At 38.4% G+C, this 22240-nt stretch overlaps 1 protein-coding gene across 4 annotated transcripts in view; it reads right to left on the bottom strand.

Moving 5' to 3' along the window:
- Positions 1–22240, bottom strand: part of FNDC3B (fibronectin type III domain containing 3B) — a 357724-nt gene that overhangs the window by 154856 nt on the left and 180628 nt on the right. For all 4 annotated transcript variants that reach the window (XM_059065627.2, XM_067034020.1, XM_067034019.1 and 1 more), the window contains one exon: positions 12994–13070. In XM_059065627.2, coding sequence (XP_058921610.1) covers positions 12994–13070 — 77 coding nt within the window. The remainder of the gene's footprint in view (positions 1–12993; positions 13071–22240) is intronic.

Below are 22240 nucleotides of genomic sequence, written 5' to 3'. Positions count from 1 at the left end.
GCAAACAACCCCCCCCCACTGCCCCGCCCCACAGAAAACAAAAAAAACCTCTCTTCAAAAAGTAATGCATTTATCCTCCTGGACTAAAACCCAGCCACCTTCCTCTAGCTAAGGAAGAAAGCTTGAGGGCAAACAGCAGCTAGTTTGAATCTTTATTATGTCCTTTTATTCTACTCAATAAGTATTTACTGAGGAGCTTCTATGTGCCTAGTATCCTTTGCTATCCTGTGGCTTATACACATGGATGAGAGGCTAGAAAATGAGGCACAAAAGGTTAAACCAAGAGAATGTATGCCTTCCTTACACCAGTGTTTTCAGAAGTATGACCAAGAGACCGGTTAAAACAAAATGAGATAGCCTGGGGGCAACATCAAGAGGGAGAGCTAATGGGGGCAGCAGGGAGGGAGAGGAGAAAGCAAGTCACAGCCAGTGCCTGTGGTCTGCCAGCTGCTTGTCACCTGTTATCTCATGTGACTTCCTTAACTACTGGAGAACTAGATATTAGCACCCCTTGTACATGAGAAAACCAAGGCACAGCATGATTAAAATGTACAACTAGTTCAACTGCAGAACCAGATTTTCATTCTGGTCTATACTCCCAAGTTTTCAGTATGTAAAGAATCATACAGGAGTTAGGTATGCTGCGAAATAAATATGTAAATAATGAACTGTTAGAAATAGGTTATTAAGAGATGTGAAAGGATTCAAGATACAAACAATATTTATTCAATACCTGCTGCTCTGCTTTAATATCTTCTACCTGAAATAAGGCAACATGTTAAGGTCCTGGAACGGTAACTGATACATAATAGATAAACCTTACCTAGCAATTACTACTATTAATATTACCACCTCACTAAATCTTCCCAACAACCCTGGGAGGCAAATACAGTTATCCCCATTTGAGAGAGAAAAGGAACGAAGCTCAGTAAAGTTAAGCTAACGCACACAAGGTCAGAGAGCTATGGGGGGGAAGTGGTGGGGGAGGGTGGGGGGGTGCAATTTTGAGTCCAAGAACTAAAATGGACATCTTAAAAACACTTATGTTTTGATGATCCTTTCTCGTGGTTAACAGAGAAGGTAGTTCTTCTCCTTACTGAACTGAAATGCTCCACAGGAATTTTAACAAACTCCTCAGTTCCTAAAACTCTCTCCCCTTCTACTTCTTCTGGGCTGCAAACAACAACAATCACAAGAGCTTCAATGGTAGGAGGCTAAAGAAAAATTTTAACAGGCTGCCCCAATGGCCAGTGATGATCCCAGATGCGGGCAGAACAGACTGCATGTGGACACACGTGAGCCCGCATGCGTGCAGGTAGCGTGCAAATCTGGATTGCTTGAGTGAGCCGCTGCACACAGAAAACTGGGACCTAATGTGTTGGGCTCTGACTCACTTCCTAACTGTGGCCAACAAGCTTAAAAGAGGGCTCCAAGGCCATTCTGGTAAGGGAAGAAGTCTCAGCTAAAACTGAGCAGTGAACAAGGAGAAGAAAAGGCTGCGCAACATGAAACAGCTGCATGGACGGAGGGACGGGCAGGCAAACAGTCCAGGCTTCTGCCAGCCAGACCGGTGCTCACCTCTCCACCAGCATCTCTGTCCTGTAACGCAGATTACAGATCTATGTCTCCCACCAACTCCAAGTCCCTCAAGACACCCAGGCACACAGGAGGCTCGCAATATATGTTAGCTAACCAACAAATGAATGAAAAAGCAAGCCAAAAAAAAAAAAAAATTTCTCTCTTAGATTTGATGTCTAGCAAAAGTTATTAACACATTCTTAATCAAATTCAACCCACCCCATAACTCAGGTATATATCTGAGTTTAGACATCATATTCTAAAGTTTCAGATAATTTAAACTCAATTAATTCCAGATCTGTTATCCCTGACACTCTTATTTTAAATAAGTATGATTTTACTATAAGAAAAGCACAGAAAATTTACACATTTCCTATATAAGTTCTACTTCCAATCCAAATGCAGCTGGGTGATTTTACTTTATTCATCACCAACCAGGAATAAAAAAGCATTATTTCTCACCTTTCCTTTCTGCACTGACTCCTCACTCTGCATTTTCTAATACAATAAACAATACAAAAGAAGAAAAGCAAGTTTGTTCTTCATGGAGGGTAGAGACTTAAAACATATGGACTGTACTTTCCCCAGCCCAACCCCCTTTTTGCTGCTATGGATGGATGAAACTCCTACCACCATCACAAAGTACCTTAGAAGAAAGAGAAAATTAGGATAAAGGAATATTCAAAGGGCAACCAAAGAATTACAGGAGCCAAGTAGTGATTCTATTTTACAGATGAAGTTACTTGACTTAAAAACGTGGCAGAATTCAATGTATTTCTCAAATCTCCTGACTTACTTTTCTGTCTTTTCAAATTTAATAATCACAACTGTGGCTGAAAACATCAACTTCTCAATCTCCTTTCTCTTCACATCTGTTACAGCCCAACACTGATGAAATACTATCTGCTCTTTCCAGTGTAACATTATCATGAATGTTCTGAGACAATAAACCCTCTAGGTTTAGGACCAGCTCCTCTTGCCATATAGCATGGTTATTTTTGTAGCAGAATGGAAAAATAAATTATTGGTGATATTTCTGGGTTTCTAAAAGCCCTTTATATAATATCAAAGGATTATCCTGCATAGTAGTTGCAGATGGATAATCAACATCCCCTCTGAATCAAGAAAAAAAAAAGTTCCTTGAAAATTCCAGCTACTTTTCTGAAACAGTTCTTGCCAATGATTAAGTAAACAACTAATTTCATACGCTTCACAGGTAACCAAACTTAAGGATTTAAGTAATAAGGTGATTCATGAATGAATAAAAATTCCCCAAACATTTTACCCACACACTCATTTATACTTAGAAACCTTAAATTTTCCATTGGTGCATAATTTTTAATGCACATGCCAACTTCAGGCAATGGCTAAGGTATAGAGTGACAGGGGAATGGTTAGATCCAGATAACAAATCTGAGATTGCTGAATGGGGAATCACAAGTTGAAGGTATTGATATGGCACTTGTCTTCAGTATTTCAGAGCATGAATCTTACAAACAAGCTTGTACAGAGGTGACCATATGACCCAGCAATCCCACTACTGGGCATATACCCTGAGAAAACCATAATTCAAAAAGAGTCACATACCACAATGTCCATTGCAGCTCTATTTACAATAGCCGGGACATGGAAGCAACCTAAGTGTCCATCAACAGATGAATGGATAAAGAAGATATGGCACATATATACAGTGGAGTATTACTCAGCCATAAAAAGAAATGAAATTGAGTTATTTGTAGTGAGGTGGATGGACCCAGAGTCTGTCATACAGAGTGAAGGAAGTCAGAAAGAGAAAAACAAATACCGAATGCTAACACACATATATGGAATCTAAAAAAAAGGTTCTGAAGAACCTAGGGGCAGGACAGGAATAAAGACACAGATGTAGAGAATGGACTTGAGGACATGGGGAGGGAGAAGGGTAAGCTGGGACGAAGTTAGAGAGTGGCATGGACATATATACACTACCAAAGATAAAACAGATAGTGGGAAGCAGCCGCATAGCACAGGGAGATCAGCTCGGTGCTCTGTGACCACCGAGAGGGGTGGGATAGTGAGGGTGGGAGGGAGACGCAAGAGGGAGGAGATATGGGGATATACGTATATGTATAGCTGACTCACTTTGTTATACAGCAGAAACTAACACACCATTGTAAAGCAATTATACTCCAATAAAGGTGTTAAAAAATAAATAAATAAAAAGAGGTGACCAATATAAGGAGATACCCTCATAAATGGCAAGCCTCACTCTGGTGGCTTTATATGTACTAACACTTTTATACACAGAAAAACCACTCACACTTACATAAATCTTTAATCTGGAAAAAGGAGCACAACTGGGGCGTATATAAGTGAAATCAACTTTTAGTACTTTACTAAACAGACAGAGCTCTTTCCAGGTGACTGTCGAGTGATTTATAACTAAAACCATTGAAGGCTGGAGAGGAGTACGGAAACAAGTACATCTTCTGTGGTATCTCTTTTAATCCAACTTCTTCGGTACGGTATGTAACACTATATAGCTATGGGGACATTAAGAAGGAAGCCCAGCAAGGTTTGAGACACATCTTATGAACCACAGAACTGGTGTTGGGTCCTCAGCTGGTGCCAGCTCCATTACCATATCTTGGCTACCCTAGCTTGAGGGGCAGTTGCCCCCAACTTGAGGGACAGAGCGGCCCTATTTAGAGAGAGCTAAGCAACTTAATAATGTAAAAAGTGCTTGGCACATAACTCGCATAATACTCAGAAGATCCTCTAACATAGGCAACATCATAGTCCTAAATTCTGGATTAAGAATCTTCAGGAGCAATTAAGTAATTAATCTAAGGCCAGCTAAATGGGTGACAAGATTCATACCCAAGTACTCTCACTAGAAATTCTGTGCCTTTTGTCATATTTTATTGTATATTACCAACCTAAATACCAAAAAGAACCACATTTGAAGATCAAAAATCAAATCTAATACTCCCCAGTATCTGTACGGAGCATGAGAACATTGGACAAGTGAAAAGAGTTACATCCATAGAGTTTCAATTAATAAAATGGACCAAACAATTATTTCAGACTAGATGGAAATGCTGTTTTAAGGAACAGAATATTTGTTAGAAGATAAACAGTAAGTAGCAATCTGATGGTTTAATTTGTACCAAACTGAGCTGCCTTTAAGATATTAATAACAAACAACAAGGTCCTACTGTATAGCACAGGGAACTATATTCATTATCCTGAGATAAATCATAATGGAAAAGAATGTTTTAAAAATGTATATATATATATATATGTATGTATGTATAAGTATAACTGAATCACTTTGCTATACAGCAGCTGTACAACAGCTGTACAACATTGTAAATCAACTGTTCTTCAATTTTTAAAAAAGATATTAATAAAGCTATTAACAGCAGGAATCAACGGGAATAACTGTTGCTGCTCCTCCAGCACCTCTCCATTGACCGGCACAGAAGACACAGCCAATAACATCTTTTCAGTCCAGCTTCTCAGACACATTTACATGCATGGAAACACAGGCAGGTTGTTCTAGATTGTGTCTATGAATTTTATATTTTACACTTAAAAATGCTCATCAGTCTGGCAGTGGGCTCCATGGCACGAGAAAGGATTAAGAATCTGTGCTGTTGATAATCATATATTTATTACAAAGCAAAACAACTGTAAGTCCAAGTTTGTAAACCTGACGAATTTCAAAGAGTGTGTAGGAATATAACCACTTAACGTTGGTTAAGGTTTGTGCCCAAAGGTTGGGCAAACGTGATTTTCTAAGAAAAGTGGTTACATATGACAAAAGTGGGTTACTAATTTAGAAAGACAGACTACAATAATTGTGTGATAAAATCATACATAATGTAATGTGCATAATTTAATCCTTATCAATGATTCAGAAGTTATTTCTAGATGTGACATCTTCTCAGTATTATTACTATGAAAATCAACTATCAAATCAACTATCATTTTTCTGTAGAAGTGAAGAATAGCATTCTACTCAATAGAATGCTAAATCCCAAAAACGTGTGCCCCACTGTTTTGGTGATGATTGCTTGTGGAAACTTACTTATATTCTCTCTTGGTCTCCTTCTTAAGGAGCAGTATGAACAGTACAGGAGAATCCTCTTATTTTAGATTAGAAAAGAACCTCAGAGATCCTCAAACACTTTCCTTTGCCCTCCTCCCTCCACAAGATAAAAGTGACTCCAAAAGTCAGTCAAATTTTGATAAATGCCTAGTATGTGCTTGACACCTTTCAAGGAACTAGAGATACAGTGATGAACAGGACACATATTTCATCCTGCTAATCCTGTGTTCTACTAGGTCACAATGTCAGGATCATAGAAACAAAGGAAAGAAATCCAAGAGAAAATGCAGAACAGGGAGACAGAGGACTTAGAAAGAGAAAACTTGCACAGTGCTTTGAGGGGAGGGTACATCTCTTTAATTTAGCATTGCCAACCTTGTCTGTAATCGCTCCTCAGACAAACTTAGCCATAAAATGAAAATAAAGTTATTGTAAATCTGATGATGACAGAAACAAAAACAGAATGGGTATGTAAATCCTCTGCTCTTTTCCACAGAAGCTCCCAACACCCATGCACACACTGGGTGCACACACACTGTTCACTGTGAAACATCTTCCTAACTTCCTATAGAAAAGTCAATTTTTCCAGAGGATTTAAAGTTTTGAAAGAGATTCCAATTTTCTTATTATTGGCCGCCAAATGGGTCTGATTCTTGGTCTACCCAGGCACAGGGCAATGCCCCATGCTCCTTCCTGCTCATCATTTTTACAACGTTGAAGGTGAAGCACAGCATTAGTTTAACACCAGGTCGTAATTACCAAAGGGAAGCAGTTGAGGCTAATGCTCATAGCTCAGCCGACTTGGCTGAACAAAATGGAGAAAAGCATTCATGGCTTCCACCTAACAGGCCCCATTGTTTCTCCACAGGGCTCTGATTTCTGGCCAACTCTGAAAACAAGCCTCACTGGAGAATGATCAACCAAACCAAAATTTAAACATGTTTTAAAATAGATTTCTTGTCTCTCCCCAGTCAAGAGAAATGGCATATATATAATTTCAACAGGTATTTACCCATTAACTAATCCCCAAAACAATGGAATGGGTTAAAGTGTGTACTTCTGCTATAACAACAGAAACACTTATTTTGACTACTCTGAAGTTTTTAGGTTACATCAATTAACCTGGAAAAAGAAGAGTGGTTTCTCAAATGATGGAACATTAACTTGGTTGTTTCACTTTGTCTCTTCATATGCTTTTAAAATCTGGGGGTCTACATGAAACCTTTCCCTGTAACTTTTGAAAATGTTTCATAAATTACTATGGAAACATGGAACATAAAACTCAAGGCATCTGCTTAAGAAATTTTTATATATAAATTCTTCAAAAGTTAATGATGAGGTTAAAAAATTTTAAGAAAAACCAGGGAAGTATACAATGAAAGGAAAAATTTGCTTCATATGGCATGATCTCAATATGTATTGAGGAAGGCAAATTCTGCCAAACTTTCACTGAAATTGTTCTAACAGGCTTCTTCATTCTAATAGCTACCACTTAGTGAATGCCCACTGTGGACTACACACCTTGCATAGCACTTCTCTTAATTCTTCCCTCTGCCACATCAGGTAGGCACTTACCTATGTGTCAAAAGAGTTTGTAAAAGCTACACAGAAGTAGCCATGGTGGAATACGAAGGCAGGCCTTTTCAAGTAATGTCTACGTTCTTCCTGGCTCGCCCTCTTTTCCCATAGCTTCAACCCTAATGACACTAATAAATGCTTTTACATAATGGAAATAATGGTGATAAGTGGATAAGGCTAAATTAAATTCCCTCTCACCTAAATCCACTTTCTCACAGGTGGGGAAAAAAAAAAACCCAAAAACTTAGCCTGTATTTTCTCTCAAGTGGAAAATGTCAGATCACATTTTCCTCAAACCTGCCCCAGCCTCCCACCAAAAAGTAAAGCACAAAAACACAGAAAAGCTTACTATCTCAGAGAAGATTCCACTGTTCTCCTGCCCTAGTCCACACTATCTCTAAAGCCCACAGGGTCAGTCCTTCCCAACCTAAGAAAACACAGGCTGTGCTGTTGACTGTGCATCACAGCAGAGCTGTCTCAACTCCACATGTTTGTCTTTCTATAAGATCATCTGCTCATTACTGACACTGGTATTTTGTCAACTTGGTCAAGTTTATCAATTTATCTTTAAAGCATTTTGAGCTACTTAAGTATGGAATGAATGCTACAACCAAGAAATTCCCCATTGACTCAGTTTAGAGTGACTACTGTAGTGTCTTTAATCATTTACTTGCTTCTCTCTTCAATTTTCTTACAATAATGTACCATCTCATATATGAGTAGCTGGGGTTTTAGTATTACAGATGCACAAGTAGACACACCACACATCCACACTCACATTGTCAAAAAGCAATGTAACATGAAGCAAATACAGTTAATCCTTGAACAAGGTGGGTGTTAGGGGCACTGACCCGCCTCACAGTCAAAAGTCCACACATTACTTATAATCAGCTCTCCTTATCTGTAGCTCCTCATCCATGGAATCAACCAACCACGGTTCGTGTAGTACTGAGTATTTAGTACTGAAAAAAATCCACGTATAAGTGGACCTGCACAGTTTCAACTCATGTTCTTCATGGGTCAACTGTATATCCATCAAAGTAGGCTCTGTCACTGACTTAGAGATCATAGAGATCATAGTGGGGAAAATGTCAGTGAGTTCAGAAATGCCTGGGTTGCAATCCTGGTTCAACTCAGGGCCTTAGCTTCCTTGTATGTAAAGTTAGGATGGTGAAAACTAGATACGTAAATAAAGCATTTAGCAGAGTGCACAGCATACACAGTGGTTACTACCACCATCAACACAGGCATCAAGACAGGCTGGGCCATTATTCCCAGCTGTGCCACTGTTTGCTGATTAATAATTAGGACTAGTCACTATCTTTCCCTCCCCCCCCCACCTTTTGTAATAGCTTTATTGAGGTGTAATTTACATACCACAAAATCCATTCTTTTAAAGTGTCTGATTCAGTTGGTTTTTAGTATATTCAGAGTTGAGTGACCATTACCACTATTTATTTCCTGAACACTGTCATCACCCCAAAAAGAATACCATACCCATTAGCAGCAACTCCCTAATACTCTCTCCCCCAGCCCCTGGCAAAAACTAATATATTATCAGTGTCTATGGATTTGCCTATTCTGAACATTATATATAAATGGAATGATAATGTATATGGCTTTTGTGTCTGGCTTCTTTCACTTAGCACAATATTTTCAAGGTTCATCCACTTTTTAGCATGTGTAAGTACTTTATTCCTTCTTACGGCTGAATAACAGTCCATTTTATGGATATATCACAACATGTTTATCCATTCATAAGCTAATGGACATTTGGGTTGTTTCCACACTGGGGTTATTATGAATAGTACTGCTATGAATATTCATGTACAAGTTTTTTTGTGTATAAACATATGTGTTCTCTCCTCTGGAGTATTTACCTAGGAGTGGAATAGCAGAGTCACATGGTAACTCTATATTTAACCAATTGAGGAAATGCCAGACTATCTTTCAAAGCAGCTGTACCATTTTTCATTACCACAGGCAGTGTATGAGGGTTCCAATTGTTCCACATCCTTGCCAACACTTGTTCCTATTTGTCTCTTTTACTAAAGCCATCCTAGTGTGTGTGAAGTATATTGCACTGTGGTTTTGATTTCATTTCCCTGACGGTTAAATGATGTTCACCATCTTTTCATGTACTACTTGGCCATTTGTACATTGTTTTTGGAGAATGTCTATTCTGATCCTTTGCCCATATTTAAACTGGGTTTTTTGTCTTTTTATTCTTGAGCTGTTAAGATTTCCTTATATATTCTAGATACAAGTCCCTTCTAAAATATATGATTTGCATATTTTTCTCCCAATCTATGAGTTCTCTTTTCATTTTGTCGATGGTACCTTGGAAGCACAAAAAGTTGTAATATGGATGAAGTCAAATTTATCTGTTTTCTTCTTTTGCTGCTTGTGCTTTTGGTGTCGTATCTACGATTCCATTGCCTAATCCGAGGTTACAAAATTTTAGTCCTAGAGTTATACAGTTTTAGTTCTTACATCTATGATCCATTTTGAGTTAATTTTTGTATATGGTGTGAGGTAGAGGTCCGACTTCATTCTGTTGCATCTGGATAACCAGTTGTCCCTGCATTGTTTGTTGAAGAGACTGTTCCTTCCTCTACTGAACTATCTTGGCACTTCTTTCTCTTAAATCCACATTCAGAGCATTTCATTCCTTGCAGGTATACATCACTCTGATCTTGCTAATTTTCCAGCTATCAGGCATATTACTACCCTACTTGAACCTGCAAATCTTTGAACCAAACCTATGAATCTATCCTGTATTTACTTTATTTCAGGTTGGCCAATCACTTACATTTAAAAGCATTTATCAAATACCTACTATGTAGCAGGCAGTATTCTAAATTCTCAGATAAAATCCCAATGAAGCACTAAGATTCCTGGGGATGGTTATAAAATGTATTGTGTTTCATGACAGAGATGGGGACAAAGTACCAAAGATGCTGGAAAAAAACAAACAAACAAAAAACCCAAAAACAACCATCTCTGTGTTAAAGGTTCTAAAGTGGTCACATTGAGGAGGGGGTATTTGAATAGAAGAATTATTGAACTGTCAGACAAAGAAGGGCTCTAGAGTTCTCCAAGAAGAGAGAAATAATGGGCACAAAAGTATGAGGTTGAGAAAAAGCCAAGGGACAAAGGTTTAAGGTGGTAGCAATGTGGGGCAACAGGAAAAGGTGACTCTCAAAAGGAGGACAGGGTTGAATATTAAGAATTCATACACTACAACGGAGACCTTTAACTATACCGCTACGCAATGTACACCCAACTCTAGATCTGAACAAGGAAGCCACATGTATTTGAGGAAAAGGGCTGTGGGGTTAAAGTGTAGACTGTATTGCATAGGGACAGACTAGTATTGGGCATTCTCACATATGTCTAGCCAGGAGGGGGATTTTTTTTTTTAAGTGATTATCTCTTCCCACAACTGCATAACAAAAATGTATTTTGCTCCTTCACAAGTCTCCTAAGACATTTTATACTTGGTTCCAACCTTCTTCATTCCTTTCAAGTGTGTATACGGTCAGCCTTAAAGAAGATGTTGTACCTCTTCAGGTTCTCAATTTTCTTCATTATAATAATCACTTTTACTTAAGACACTTCACTGTCAAATATCATTAAAGTTATAATGCTACCACTGAAGGTTATTTAACTCTGGGCCCATCTTCTGAGCAGAGAGCCCAGTCTAAAAAGAGTTGAATATGTGGCTTACAGACTGCTTCTTATTCTTTTTCAATTTGGAATCCAAATTATTCCATTTTTACTGTTCTTCGAATATCTCCTAGCACTTTCTACCATAATTCTGGGTTCAGAAAGTGTTTCACTATGCTTCCATCATCAGCTTTATGAAAGTAAGTTTACAGTTCTGCTTTTCCTCTTTCTACTTAGATTTTCTATAGAAGTTTTTCAGAATCAGAAATACACCACAATCTAAAAGTTTCTATTTTTCCTAGGAATCCTAATAAATGTTTGGCAGTTAATACAATCACAGCAACACCACTAGCAAGAAAAAGCACATTACAGCTTCTCTCCACTAGAATGTTCAATTTTTAACTAGTATTCCTTAAATGGGCATTTAGCATAAAAGGAGGTGTTATTTCAGCCATCACAATGGTAAGAACTGTACTCTGGTTCAAGGGAATGAAACACTTCCTCAAATAAATGAGTGGGAGACATAATGGAATTCTACATTCCTTGTTCTTTTCTGTTAATTGACTGGTGACATGAATGTGATCCACCATCGTGTGTCCTGGCTGGAAGGGCTTGCTCTGCACCCTTTTCTCCTTCAGTGATCCTTATTTACAAAGACTTGTGTAAAACAAGTCATTTACTTGCTACAGGGGGAAGACAGGCCAACATTCTGGCTCCTCCAAAATAAAAAGATGTCCAACTGGCTCACATAAAAGAAGTAGGGATGGAAAAAATGAAATTATAGTGGCTGCACTATGGCTTAGACAGTGAAGAAATGGATAAGTTTTTACATCAGAGAAGGATAAATCTTCTTTGATTCCTGCCTGCACTTCAGCAATTTTCCTATGTAGCTGCCAATTTTTTCACCCCAGCAAAATCACTGAAAATGAAAATTACAGATTTTTTAAAACCATTTTAAAAGCAGACAGAGAGAAAGAAAAAAAATCTGGAAGACTAATCCAAAAAATGTTAACACAAAGATTATCGTCTTCTGTGGGTAGTAAAATTACAAATATTTTCTTTTTTTCTACTCTCCTGCCTTCTCAGATTTTCTCCAATGAATATAAGATGCCATTATAATCAGAAAAACAGTACAATAGTCGCAGAAAGAGAGAAAAACAGTTGGCATTTGGGGAGGAAGTAGTGCAGGGAGAGTTCAAGTTGTCTTAGGAGCTGAGGACAAAAAACAAAAGTATATACAGATGCCCATGTTCCAGGCACCCTGAAGACTTTAAACCTTATCCAAGAATAGGAGTACAACTTTATCCTTTAACTTTTTTTAAAAAAAAATCTTTCCAACACACCTCTGAAATTGCTGCTACTACTTTTTTGGGGGGAATGGGGGCGAACTGAGAGGCTTGTGGGATCTTAGTTCCCTGACCAGGGGTTGAACCTTCAACCTCAGCAGTGAAAGCACTGAGTCCTACCCACTGGACCGCCAGGGAAGTCCTGCTACTACTTTTTAAACAGCTATTGCTTTTTTTTTTTTTTTTTTTTTTTTTACTTAAGAAATAATCCAATTTCAGTACAAACAGTGAAGTTCTCACATCATATTCAGTAATTTATCAAGCCCAAGTCGTGCCACATTACAGAAAAATGGGACTCCTATGACAGAGGGCAGACCCTATTTATGTTAACTATATGTCTCCTTTGATATTTTTTACTAATTAAGTCTACAAGGTTTTTTTTCTAGCAAATTGTGGTACAGGTAGAAGGAAGTCTCTAAGGCAGTAGACTCAATGAAGAAACCACCATCAAATGATCAAGTGTGAAACCCACCTCAGAGGAGGGCAGCCTGTAACCCTGCTGTGTTTCCCTCCCGCTGACTTTCTGGCACGTCAAGCGGCAAGATTCAGGAAGGACCATGCAGTGCCACACACACAAAAATCAAAAACAAAAAAAGGAAAACAAAAAACCCCCACAACTCTAGCATTATCCTAACTAAATTAATCTTGGAATAAGGTTTTGAGGCCACATATTGTTTTGGAATAATGACAGTGCCCATAGTGAGTAGAGAAGTCTATTAAATGGTTTACCTGTGAAATATAACCTGGAGGCACGTGGATGGGAGGAATGGATCCATTGGGTGACATCATGGGAACTTCAGCAGGCCCTAAAAGAGGCAAGAGTAAGATATTAACAGCTGAAGAAATATACATTATTCAAACTAATCATTGGTATTTTAAAATAGTATCAAAACTGAAGAGAATCACTGACTATTTTCTCTTCAGTAATTGGTACCTCGTGCCTTAGACCTGAAATCACAAATGAAAAGGAATTCTCCAGCTGCATAAGTCAAGGAGGTGGGGGTGGGGGTGGGGGAACAACTATGAGCATCTTTTTCTTTTTGGCTGTGTTGGATCTTCTTTGCTGCGCGCGGGCTTTCTCTAGCTGCGGCGAGCGGGGGCTACTCTTCGTTGTGGTGCCCGGGTTTCTCATTGCAGTGGCTTCTCTTGCTGCGGAGCATGGGCTCTAGGCACACGGGCTTCAGGAGTTGCAGCACGCGGGCTAGGTAGTTGTGGCATGCAGGCTCTAGGGTGAACAGGCTTCAGAGGTTGTGGTGCTCGGGCTCAGTAGTCGTGGCTCGCGGGCTCTAGAGCACAGGCTCGTTAGTTGTAGCACAGGAGCTTAGTTGTCCCACAGCATGTGGGATCTTCCCTGACCAGGGATCGAACCTGTGTCCCTGGCACTGGCAGGCGGATTCTTAACCACTGTGCCACCAGGGAAGTCCATATGAGCATCTTTATAAATATTTAATGATTCCCAAAGCCTCAAGTTCCATAAATTAAGGCTGCTCAGTTAAGAGTAGTCTAACAAAGTAGGGCATAAAGTTTCCTGTTTTCCCTTTAAAAGAATGTATTATCAATATATGCTTAAGTAAATAAATTTTTAATGAGCTTATCTCCTCTTGTTTAAAAAGCTCCTATAGACTTTGGGTTTATAATTTTCATTTTGATTATTATTTTCAATAAGTTACTGTAACATGCCATTAATTTGACATAGAAGAAACCTTTAAAATATTCCAAACCAAATGAATTTGACAAGTCTCTTATAAGGCAGGGGGTAAAAACAGATTATATTTTAAAACTAGACACTACTAGGAATACTCATACCAAATTTACTTGGATTATTTCAAAGTAAAGCATTCAATTAACAAGAGGTTAGTTTCAAAATATTAAATTCAACAAATGTATATCTCATGTCTAAGGAAACAGTGAAAGGCAAGGCAAAGCTCAGTTACCTAAGACATAGTTTGAGTTAATATTTAATTACAAGGAAACTGATTGTCATAACATCAAAATCCACTTCTGACACCATTCCAAAGATCCTATGACTAAATGGTTTCCCTGGAAGTATAAGAACCTCAGGTCACTGGTTTTCAGTTTGACAGGTGGCTCCCCTATTTAGCAACCCATGTCCCAAATGTCAATCCAAAGCTGTGTTTCTAGTCTTGAGATGCGACTTCCTGGCTCCAAGTGCCCTGTGTTGTTTATTTGCTTTCTCCTAATGTGTGTTGTGCTGCCGGCAATGAAAATTGCTCTGCTGTAACAAAAACCAAGAAAAATACAACACTTTTCTTGGCAAAAGAAGACAGACCCTACCACCCAGTGCTGCACTTACATATAAGCACAATGCCCCTTTCACCTCACAGTACAATCCAATGTTACAACTACTTCTCCGGAAAAGTGTGGAGGGACAGGGATGCTGGGATGCCCATCAAAAGGTCTACAAGTACAGGAAAAACATACAGGAGAAGCGCAGAAAAGATGTGAATATTCATGTCACATTCTACATGACTAGAGTCGCCGCAACTTCATGGACAATATGCCAAAGTACTAAACTATCTGATAACCTCTGAACACATACAAAATACCACAGTAGTCTCTCACATAGTAACACACTGGTAATCAGTTAAAGAAAAGGATGACAATGGCATAAGAATGGATAATTCCATGACCCCACTGTATTTTTAAGTACGATTCCAACTAATACATCCAGCAATCACTGAAGGCACTTTCCAAATTCATCTTCCAAATCCATCTTTCTCATCAGCTTTAGCATTTTTGCCACAGCCATTAAGACATTTAGGTATTTACTAAATATTTTTATTTGAACTGATTCACTTAAAAATCACAGACAACTATTTCACTCTTAGCCTGAGTACTATCTTTGAAATCCAAGGGTCAATGCACTCAGTTCTGTAAGCAGGCATTAAGAGCATGGCCTCTGCCTGGTTTCATTTCCCAGCTCACTATTCACACTGGTTGTGTGACGTTGGACAGTTCACTTAGCCTTTCTATGCCTCACTTGTCAACAGGAATAACAATTCCTACCTCATAGGTTTGGGTTTAAAGACTAAATTCAATAATACATGTAAAAGCATTTAGGGCAGTGCATGGCATAATAATCACTCATCAAAATGTTAGCAATCTTCACAATTTTTCTTTTTTTATTTATAGTTTTTTGTTTTTTCCTGTTCTTTCATTACAATTACATTTTAAGCACCTTTTTTTTAAAACAGTACATGTCCCTGTAACACACAGTCAACACGCATACTCTGTATAATACTGACTTATGAGGCAAACCTTCCTCATCAGATAAATATCAAACATTTCACAGTGCAGAGTGTGAACAGAAATGCTACCACTTCAATAAAGTATTACTTTTTAATCACCAAAATGTATACCTGGCAAACAGTCTCTTAACCCCAGGCATGACCCCTAAAACTGTTAAAGTCATTTGTATAAAATGCTTTAAAGAATGTTAGACAAGTAAATGATTTACAGCCAGAAAATGTTTTCTTCCTGGCCTTGGTTTCAAAAGTAGCCAAATGACTTTAACATGCTTGTTCCCCCTTCCCCTTGTCACTGTCATCAAAACCCTTTCAAAAAGCCTTGCGAAATATACAGTAATGGTTTCCGAAACTCAGCTCTGCCCTAGAACCCTAAGGCTTCTCTCCTTTCTGAAATAAACCATTGCATACACAGGCATTCAGGAGTTTAAAAGCTAGGAAAATAAAATCCCTTTCACAATGGTGGTATGAGAAAAGTTATTGTCTCCCTAATACTTATCTCCCAATCAGTGAGTTTACTGCCTCTGCTCAACAGTCTGTGTTTGAGAACCTCCTGATACTATTATAATTCTTCCCTAATTAAAACACAAACTTCTCTTCCTAAACTTTTAGGACTACTAGATTCCTTTTGATTTTTAATTGATAATCTCATGACACAGAAGACTGAAAGGATATAGCCCTGAGAATATGTGGAAAATGGTTCTCTTCTTGTTCAAACCACCAACACCGGATATATGAGGGGTAAAAAAGGCACACAGTCTCCCCAAACGAACTTCCTTTCTGACTGTATTGGGAAATCATCAATCTATTAAACTTTTTGGAAAAAAACTTTTTAAATCTCTTAAGATATCTGGAACCCTCTTTAATTAAATACTCTTGTTACATAAAGATAGATCTACACAAATATATATACACATAGATTAAATAATTTGAACACAAACATACACTTCCAAACTACTTCAGATATTTTTTTTTTGAGAAACTAATTAAGAAGCTCAGCTAGAGACCACATGAACTCTTCCAGAGACAGATGAAAGATGTTACATGTACAATTTCTAGAACTGGAACTAGAATGCTTGCTAAAACCCAAGTATTCCATGAAAAACATGCCTTGGGAAATTTGATCAATTTCAGGCTGTGACTTCAACAGTCAAGAATCCCCCTCCTTTTTTTTCTTAACACCTTTATTGGAGTATAATTGCTTTACAATGGTGTGTTAGTTTCTGCTTTATAACAAAGTGAATCAGCTATACATATACATATATCCCCATATCCCCTCCCTCTCATCTCCCTACCACCCTCCCCATCCCACCCCTCTAGGTGGTCACAAAGCACCAAGCTGATCTCCCTGTGCTATGTGGCTGCTTTCCACTCGTTATTTTACATTTGGTAGTGTATATGTCCATGCCACTCTCTCACTTCGTCCCAGCTTACCCTTCTCCCTTCCCCCTCCCTGTGTCCTCAGTTCCATTCTCTAAGTCTGCATCTTTATCCCTGTCCTTCCCCTAGGTTCATCAGAACCATTTTTTTTTAGATTCCATATATATGTGTTAGCATATGGTATTTATTTTTCTCTTTCTGACTTACTTCCCTCTCTATGACAGACTCTAGGTCCAACCACCTCACTACAAATAACTCAATTTTGTTTCTTTTTATGGCTGAGTAATATTCCATTGTATATATGTGCCACATCTTCTTTATCCATTCATCTGTCAATGGACACTTAGGTTGCTTCCATCTCCTGGCTACTGTAAATAGTGCTGCAATGAACATTCCCTTTTTTTTCATTGAACAAGATGTGAGACACAAACAAGAACTATGATCAGTTTATAGTCATTAAAAAATTTAACCGCAATATGCAAGTAGGTGGTCTAACATCTTTTTTTTTTTTTTTTTTTTTTTTTTTTTTTTTGCGGTACGCGTGCCTCTCACTGTTGTGGCCTCTCCCGTTGGAGAGCACAGGCTCCGGATGCGCAGGCTCAGCGGCCATGGCTCACGGGCCCAGCCGCTCCGAGGCATGTGGGATCTTCCCGGACTGGGGCACAAACCCGTGTCTCCTGCATTGGCAGGCGGACTCTCAACCACTGCACCACCAGGGAAGCCCCATGGTCTAACATCTTAAAAGTCTGCTAGCATTAGTTAATGAATTGATTTTTCCTTTACTTACAGCAAACTGTGAACAAGAAAGGTTGGAGAGTGGCTTAATTATTCAACCAACAGTAATTCACGCAATGATCCTACAACTTTATTCTCACATCAAAGAGACTGAAGGAAAGTCCAGCAATGTATTTCTAGGGACACATAGCTCATGGAGAGCTTCTAAGCCCCTGCCATGGCTGTACGACCATTCTGCTTCACTCTGTGCTTCTTCTCTGCTACCAGGGATCCCTCCAGAGCCCACACATGTAGATACCCCTTGCTCTGATACTATATTCAGAATATTTACCATCCTGGGAGAAGAGTTAACTAGACTGACTCGAGGAAAATGTACAAATGAGGTTTAGACATCTGAAAGTGGTGGAAAATGGGAATCCAGGTATATATTATCATTTAAATTAGTCTCAGAAATGGATTAGCTATAAATAATTAATTATACCACAATTTTGACATTTTGAAATGGTATTTTTTTATAAACTGAATATTCACCAGTAGGTAAACAAGTAGTGAATAAGCAGAATGTTATGATTGTAATTGTCTATAAACTGGTACTTGTGTGTCCAAATGGCTACTTTCAACAACAGCCATTAGTAGTAATAAATCACATTCTTAGCTTATTAACTTAAATATTATCTTGTTCAAAAAGGATGAAAGGGGTGGCGGAGGGGAAGGATGTAAGAGGACTGAGATCACAACACAGCAAGATAAAGGAAAACTAATGAGAAAAATAAAGCAAGGGCAAAACATTGATGTGATAAAATCCAATGAACCCTATTTTTTTTTAAAAAAGACACCTGAGTCTTTCTAAATAGCCAAAAGATAATTTCTTGCTCATTGAAGTAGTCATATGGATAAGGCCACAGCTAATAGGTAACCAGATAATTATGGTGAAAGCACCATAACAAATGGTCTTAATAAAAGTAGACTTGTGGGCTTCCCTGGTGGCACAGTGGTTAAGAATTCGCCTGCCAATGCAGGGGACACGGGATCGAGCCCTGGTCCGGGAAGATCCCACATGCCGCGGAGCAACTAAGCCCGTGAGCCACAACTACTGAGCCTGTGCTCTAGAGCCTGTGAGCCACCTGAGCTCACGTGCCACAACTACTGAAGCCCGTGCTCTGCAGCAAGAGAAGCCACCACAATGAGGAGCCCGCACATAGCAACGAAGACCCAACGCAGCCAAAAATAAATAAATTTTTTTTTTAAAAAGTACACTTGCGTTGTTTGCCAAGGGTCTAAGACTGAATACAAAATGTGAGGTCTTCTGGTGACCCTTGTGAATGTCTAATAATGAATCTCCAGTTATTCATGGTGATTCAAGACATGTAGATGAGCGAAGAGATTATGTAGGCACTTTGGGGAACACTGATTTTTTAAAAGCTATTCAACACTAATTAATCCCAGAAGAGAACTAAAAGGAATACAAAGATAATAAAATAAAGCACAGGTTCTAACCTAAGCTTAAACTCTAGTGCAGTGGTTCTTAAACTTTAGTGTGCATCAAAATCATCCAGAGGGTTTCTGAAAATCCAGATTGCTAAACTCCACTTCCCATAGTTTCAGAATCAGAAGATTGGGGGTTGGTCTTAAGAGCTAGCATTTCTAACAAGTTCTCAGGTGATAACCTCTGACTTAGTAGGTTAAAAGACAATAAGCATACACAGCAAACATTACACTCAATGGTAAAGAAACTGAAAGCTTTCCCTCTAACATGAGGAACAAGACAAGGATGCCCACTTTCACCACCACTATTGACATTGTACCAGAAGTCTTAGCTAGAACAACTGGGCAAAAAAAAAAGAAAAGAAAAGAAAAGGCATCCAAATTGGAAAGGAAGGAGTAAAATTATATTTGCAGAAGACATAATCCTATATATAGAAAATCCCAAAGATTCCATAGACAAAAAACTATTAGAGCTAAAAAACGAATTCAGTAAATTTACAGGGTACAAGAGCAATGCATAAGTCAATTGTGTTTCTATGCACCAGCAATGAACAATCTGAAAAGGAAATTAAGAACACAATTCTATTTATGACAGTATCCAAAAGAATAAAATGCCTAGGAAAAAATTTAATCAAGGGGGTGAAAGATTTATGCACTTAACTTACAAAACACCGCTGAAAGAAATTAAAGAAGACCCAGATAAATGGAACTTAAGAACACCTAGGGCTTCCCTGGTGGCACAGTGGTTGAGAGTCCGCCTGCCGATGCAGGAGACACGGGTTTGTGCCCCAGTCCGGGAAGATCCCACATGCCGTGGAGCGTCTGGGCCCATGAGCCATGGCTGCTGAGCCTGTGCGTCCGGAACCTGTGCTCTGCAACAGGAGAGGCCACAACAGGGAGAGGCCCGTGTATCGCAAAAAAAAAAAAAAAAAAAAAAAAAACACACCTAAACAAAGACATGGAATGGAAGACTTAATATTGTTAAGATGGCAATATAGCTCAAAGCGATCTACTGAGTCAATGTAATCTCTACCAAAATTCCAATGGTCTTTTTGGCAGAAATGGAAAAGCCAACCCTCAAATTCATATGAAATTGCAAGAGGCCCCAAACAGACAAAAAGAATCAACTTGGACCCCTACCTGACATCATATACAAAAATTAACTCATCATAGATCTAAATTTAAAAGCTAAAACCATAAAACTCTTAGAACAAAACATGGGTATATATTTAATGGGCATTTGTCAATGGATTATTAAATGTGACACCAAAACCACAAGCAACAAAAGAAAAGCAAGTGGACTTCATAAAAATTAAAAACTTTTATGCAAAGGACATTATTAACAAAGTGAAAAGACAACCTATAAAATAGGGAAAAAATATTTACAAATTCGGTATCTGATAAGGAACTAGTATCCCAAATATATATATATACTGATAATTGTCACAACTCAACAAAAAGACAAACAACCTAATTTTAAAAATGGGTTAATGGTTTAAATAGACATTTTACCAAAGAAGATACACAAACAGCCAACAAACATATGAGAAGATGCTCACAACATCATTAGTCATTAGGGAAACACAAATCAAAACCCAATGAGGTACCAGTTCATACCCCCTACAATGGCTATTCTCAGAAAAATGGAAAATAAGTGTTGGTGAAGATGTGGGAAAACTGGAACCCTTGTACAATTGCTGGTAGTGATGTAAAATGATACAGCTGTTGTGGAAAACAGTTTGGCTCTTCTTCAAAAAGTTAATCAGGAAAGTACCATATGACCCATCAATATCACTCCTAGGTATAATATACCCAGAAGGATTGAAAACTGGGACGCAAACAAATACATGTACACACACGTTCACAGCATCACTATTCACAATAGCCAAAAGATGCAAACAGCCAAAATGTCTGTGAGGGGATAAATGGGTAAATACATGTGACATAATACACACAGGGAATATTACTCAGCCATAAAAAGAAATGAAGTACTGATATATGCTACAAGGTTGAAAACATTATGCTAAGTGAAAGAAGCCAGACACAAAAGGTCACATATTGTGTGATTCCATGTATATGAAATATCCAGAATAAATAAATCAACAGAAATGAAACTGAAATTTGTGGTTTCCAAGGGCTGAGGGATGGGAGGGATTTGGGAAGCAATTGCTTAATAGATGCAGGGTTTCCTTTTGGGGTGATGAAAATGTTTTAGAACTAGAAAGAAGTAGTGATTGCATAACACCGTAAATATACTAAATTGCCAATGAATTAAAATAGTTAATTTCATCTAATTAATAATGTTAATAGCTAATGTTATATGTATTTCACCTCAATAAAAGTATTTTTTTAAAAAAATGATAAGCACATATAACCAAAGAACTATAAGATAGTAAAACAGGGGTTACTAATAAACTACCAAAAAGCAACTGAACATAAACTTCCTAGAGCACATCTTAATTCCTCATACATTAATTTCTGGGAGGATGCTATTTCTAGACACTGTGCTATGTAAAAAACCAGTAAGGTGCATTCTCTGTCCTCAAAGGACTCATAGTCTAATTACAGGGAACAGATATATAAAAAAACACACACAAGGATGCCCTTCAGGCACTGTCTAAATTTAGCAAGATTTTAAATGATTATCATCCTATGGACACATTAGTAATTACAGAAATGAGCTGTTAGAAGGCCCTTAGGATTTAGTAGAGGGCTCACTGTTTTACAACTAAAGAAACTGAGGCCCAGAAGCAAACTGAGAAGCTGGCAGGTGATAGAACAACAGGGTCTAGAAGTCAGTTTTTCTAGTTTTCAGCCCAATGTGGTTTCCTCAGGAGTAAGTTTTGTTGTTTCTTAAAATGCTGCTGCAAGGTCATTTTCTCTCAGGGTGTAATTTTCATATAGAGCCAGGTATTGATGGCACGCTTCTCTGGCTCAGATATATTGGTCTCTCCAAACTGTAACTACTTCTTCCCAAAGGCATCCTGCCAGAGAGGAAACAAACTGGGAAGAGCAGAATCTGAGCAGTGCAAAGAACAAAAGCTTTGGAGCTAGTGAGGCCTGGGTTTAAATGTGAGCTCTACCACTTTCTAGCATGACCTTGGGCTAGT

This window comes from Kogia breviceps, chromosome 5, assembly GCF_026419965.1.
Source record: "Kogia breviceps isolate mKogBre1 chromosome 5, mKogBre1 haplotype 1, whole genome shotgun sequence".
NCBI classification, from domain to species: Eukaryota; Metazoa; Chordata; class Mammalia; order Artiodactyla; family Physeteridae; genus Kogia; species Kogia breviceps.
Note: the sequence above shows the minus strand (reverse complement) of the source record. Positions and strands in the feature narration are given on the sequence as shown.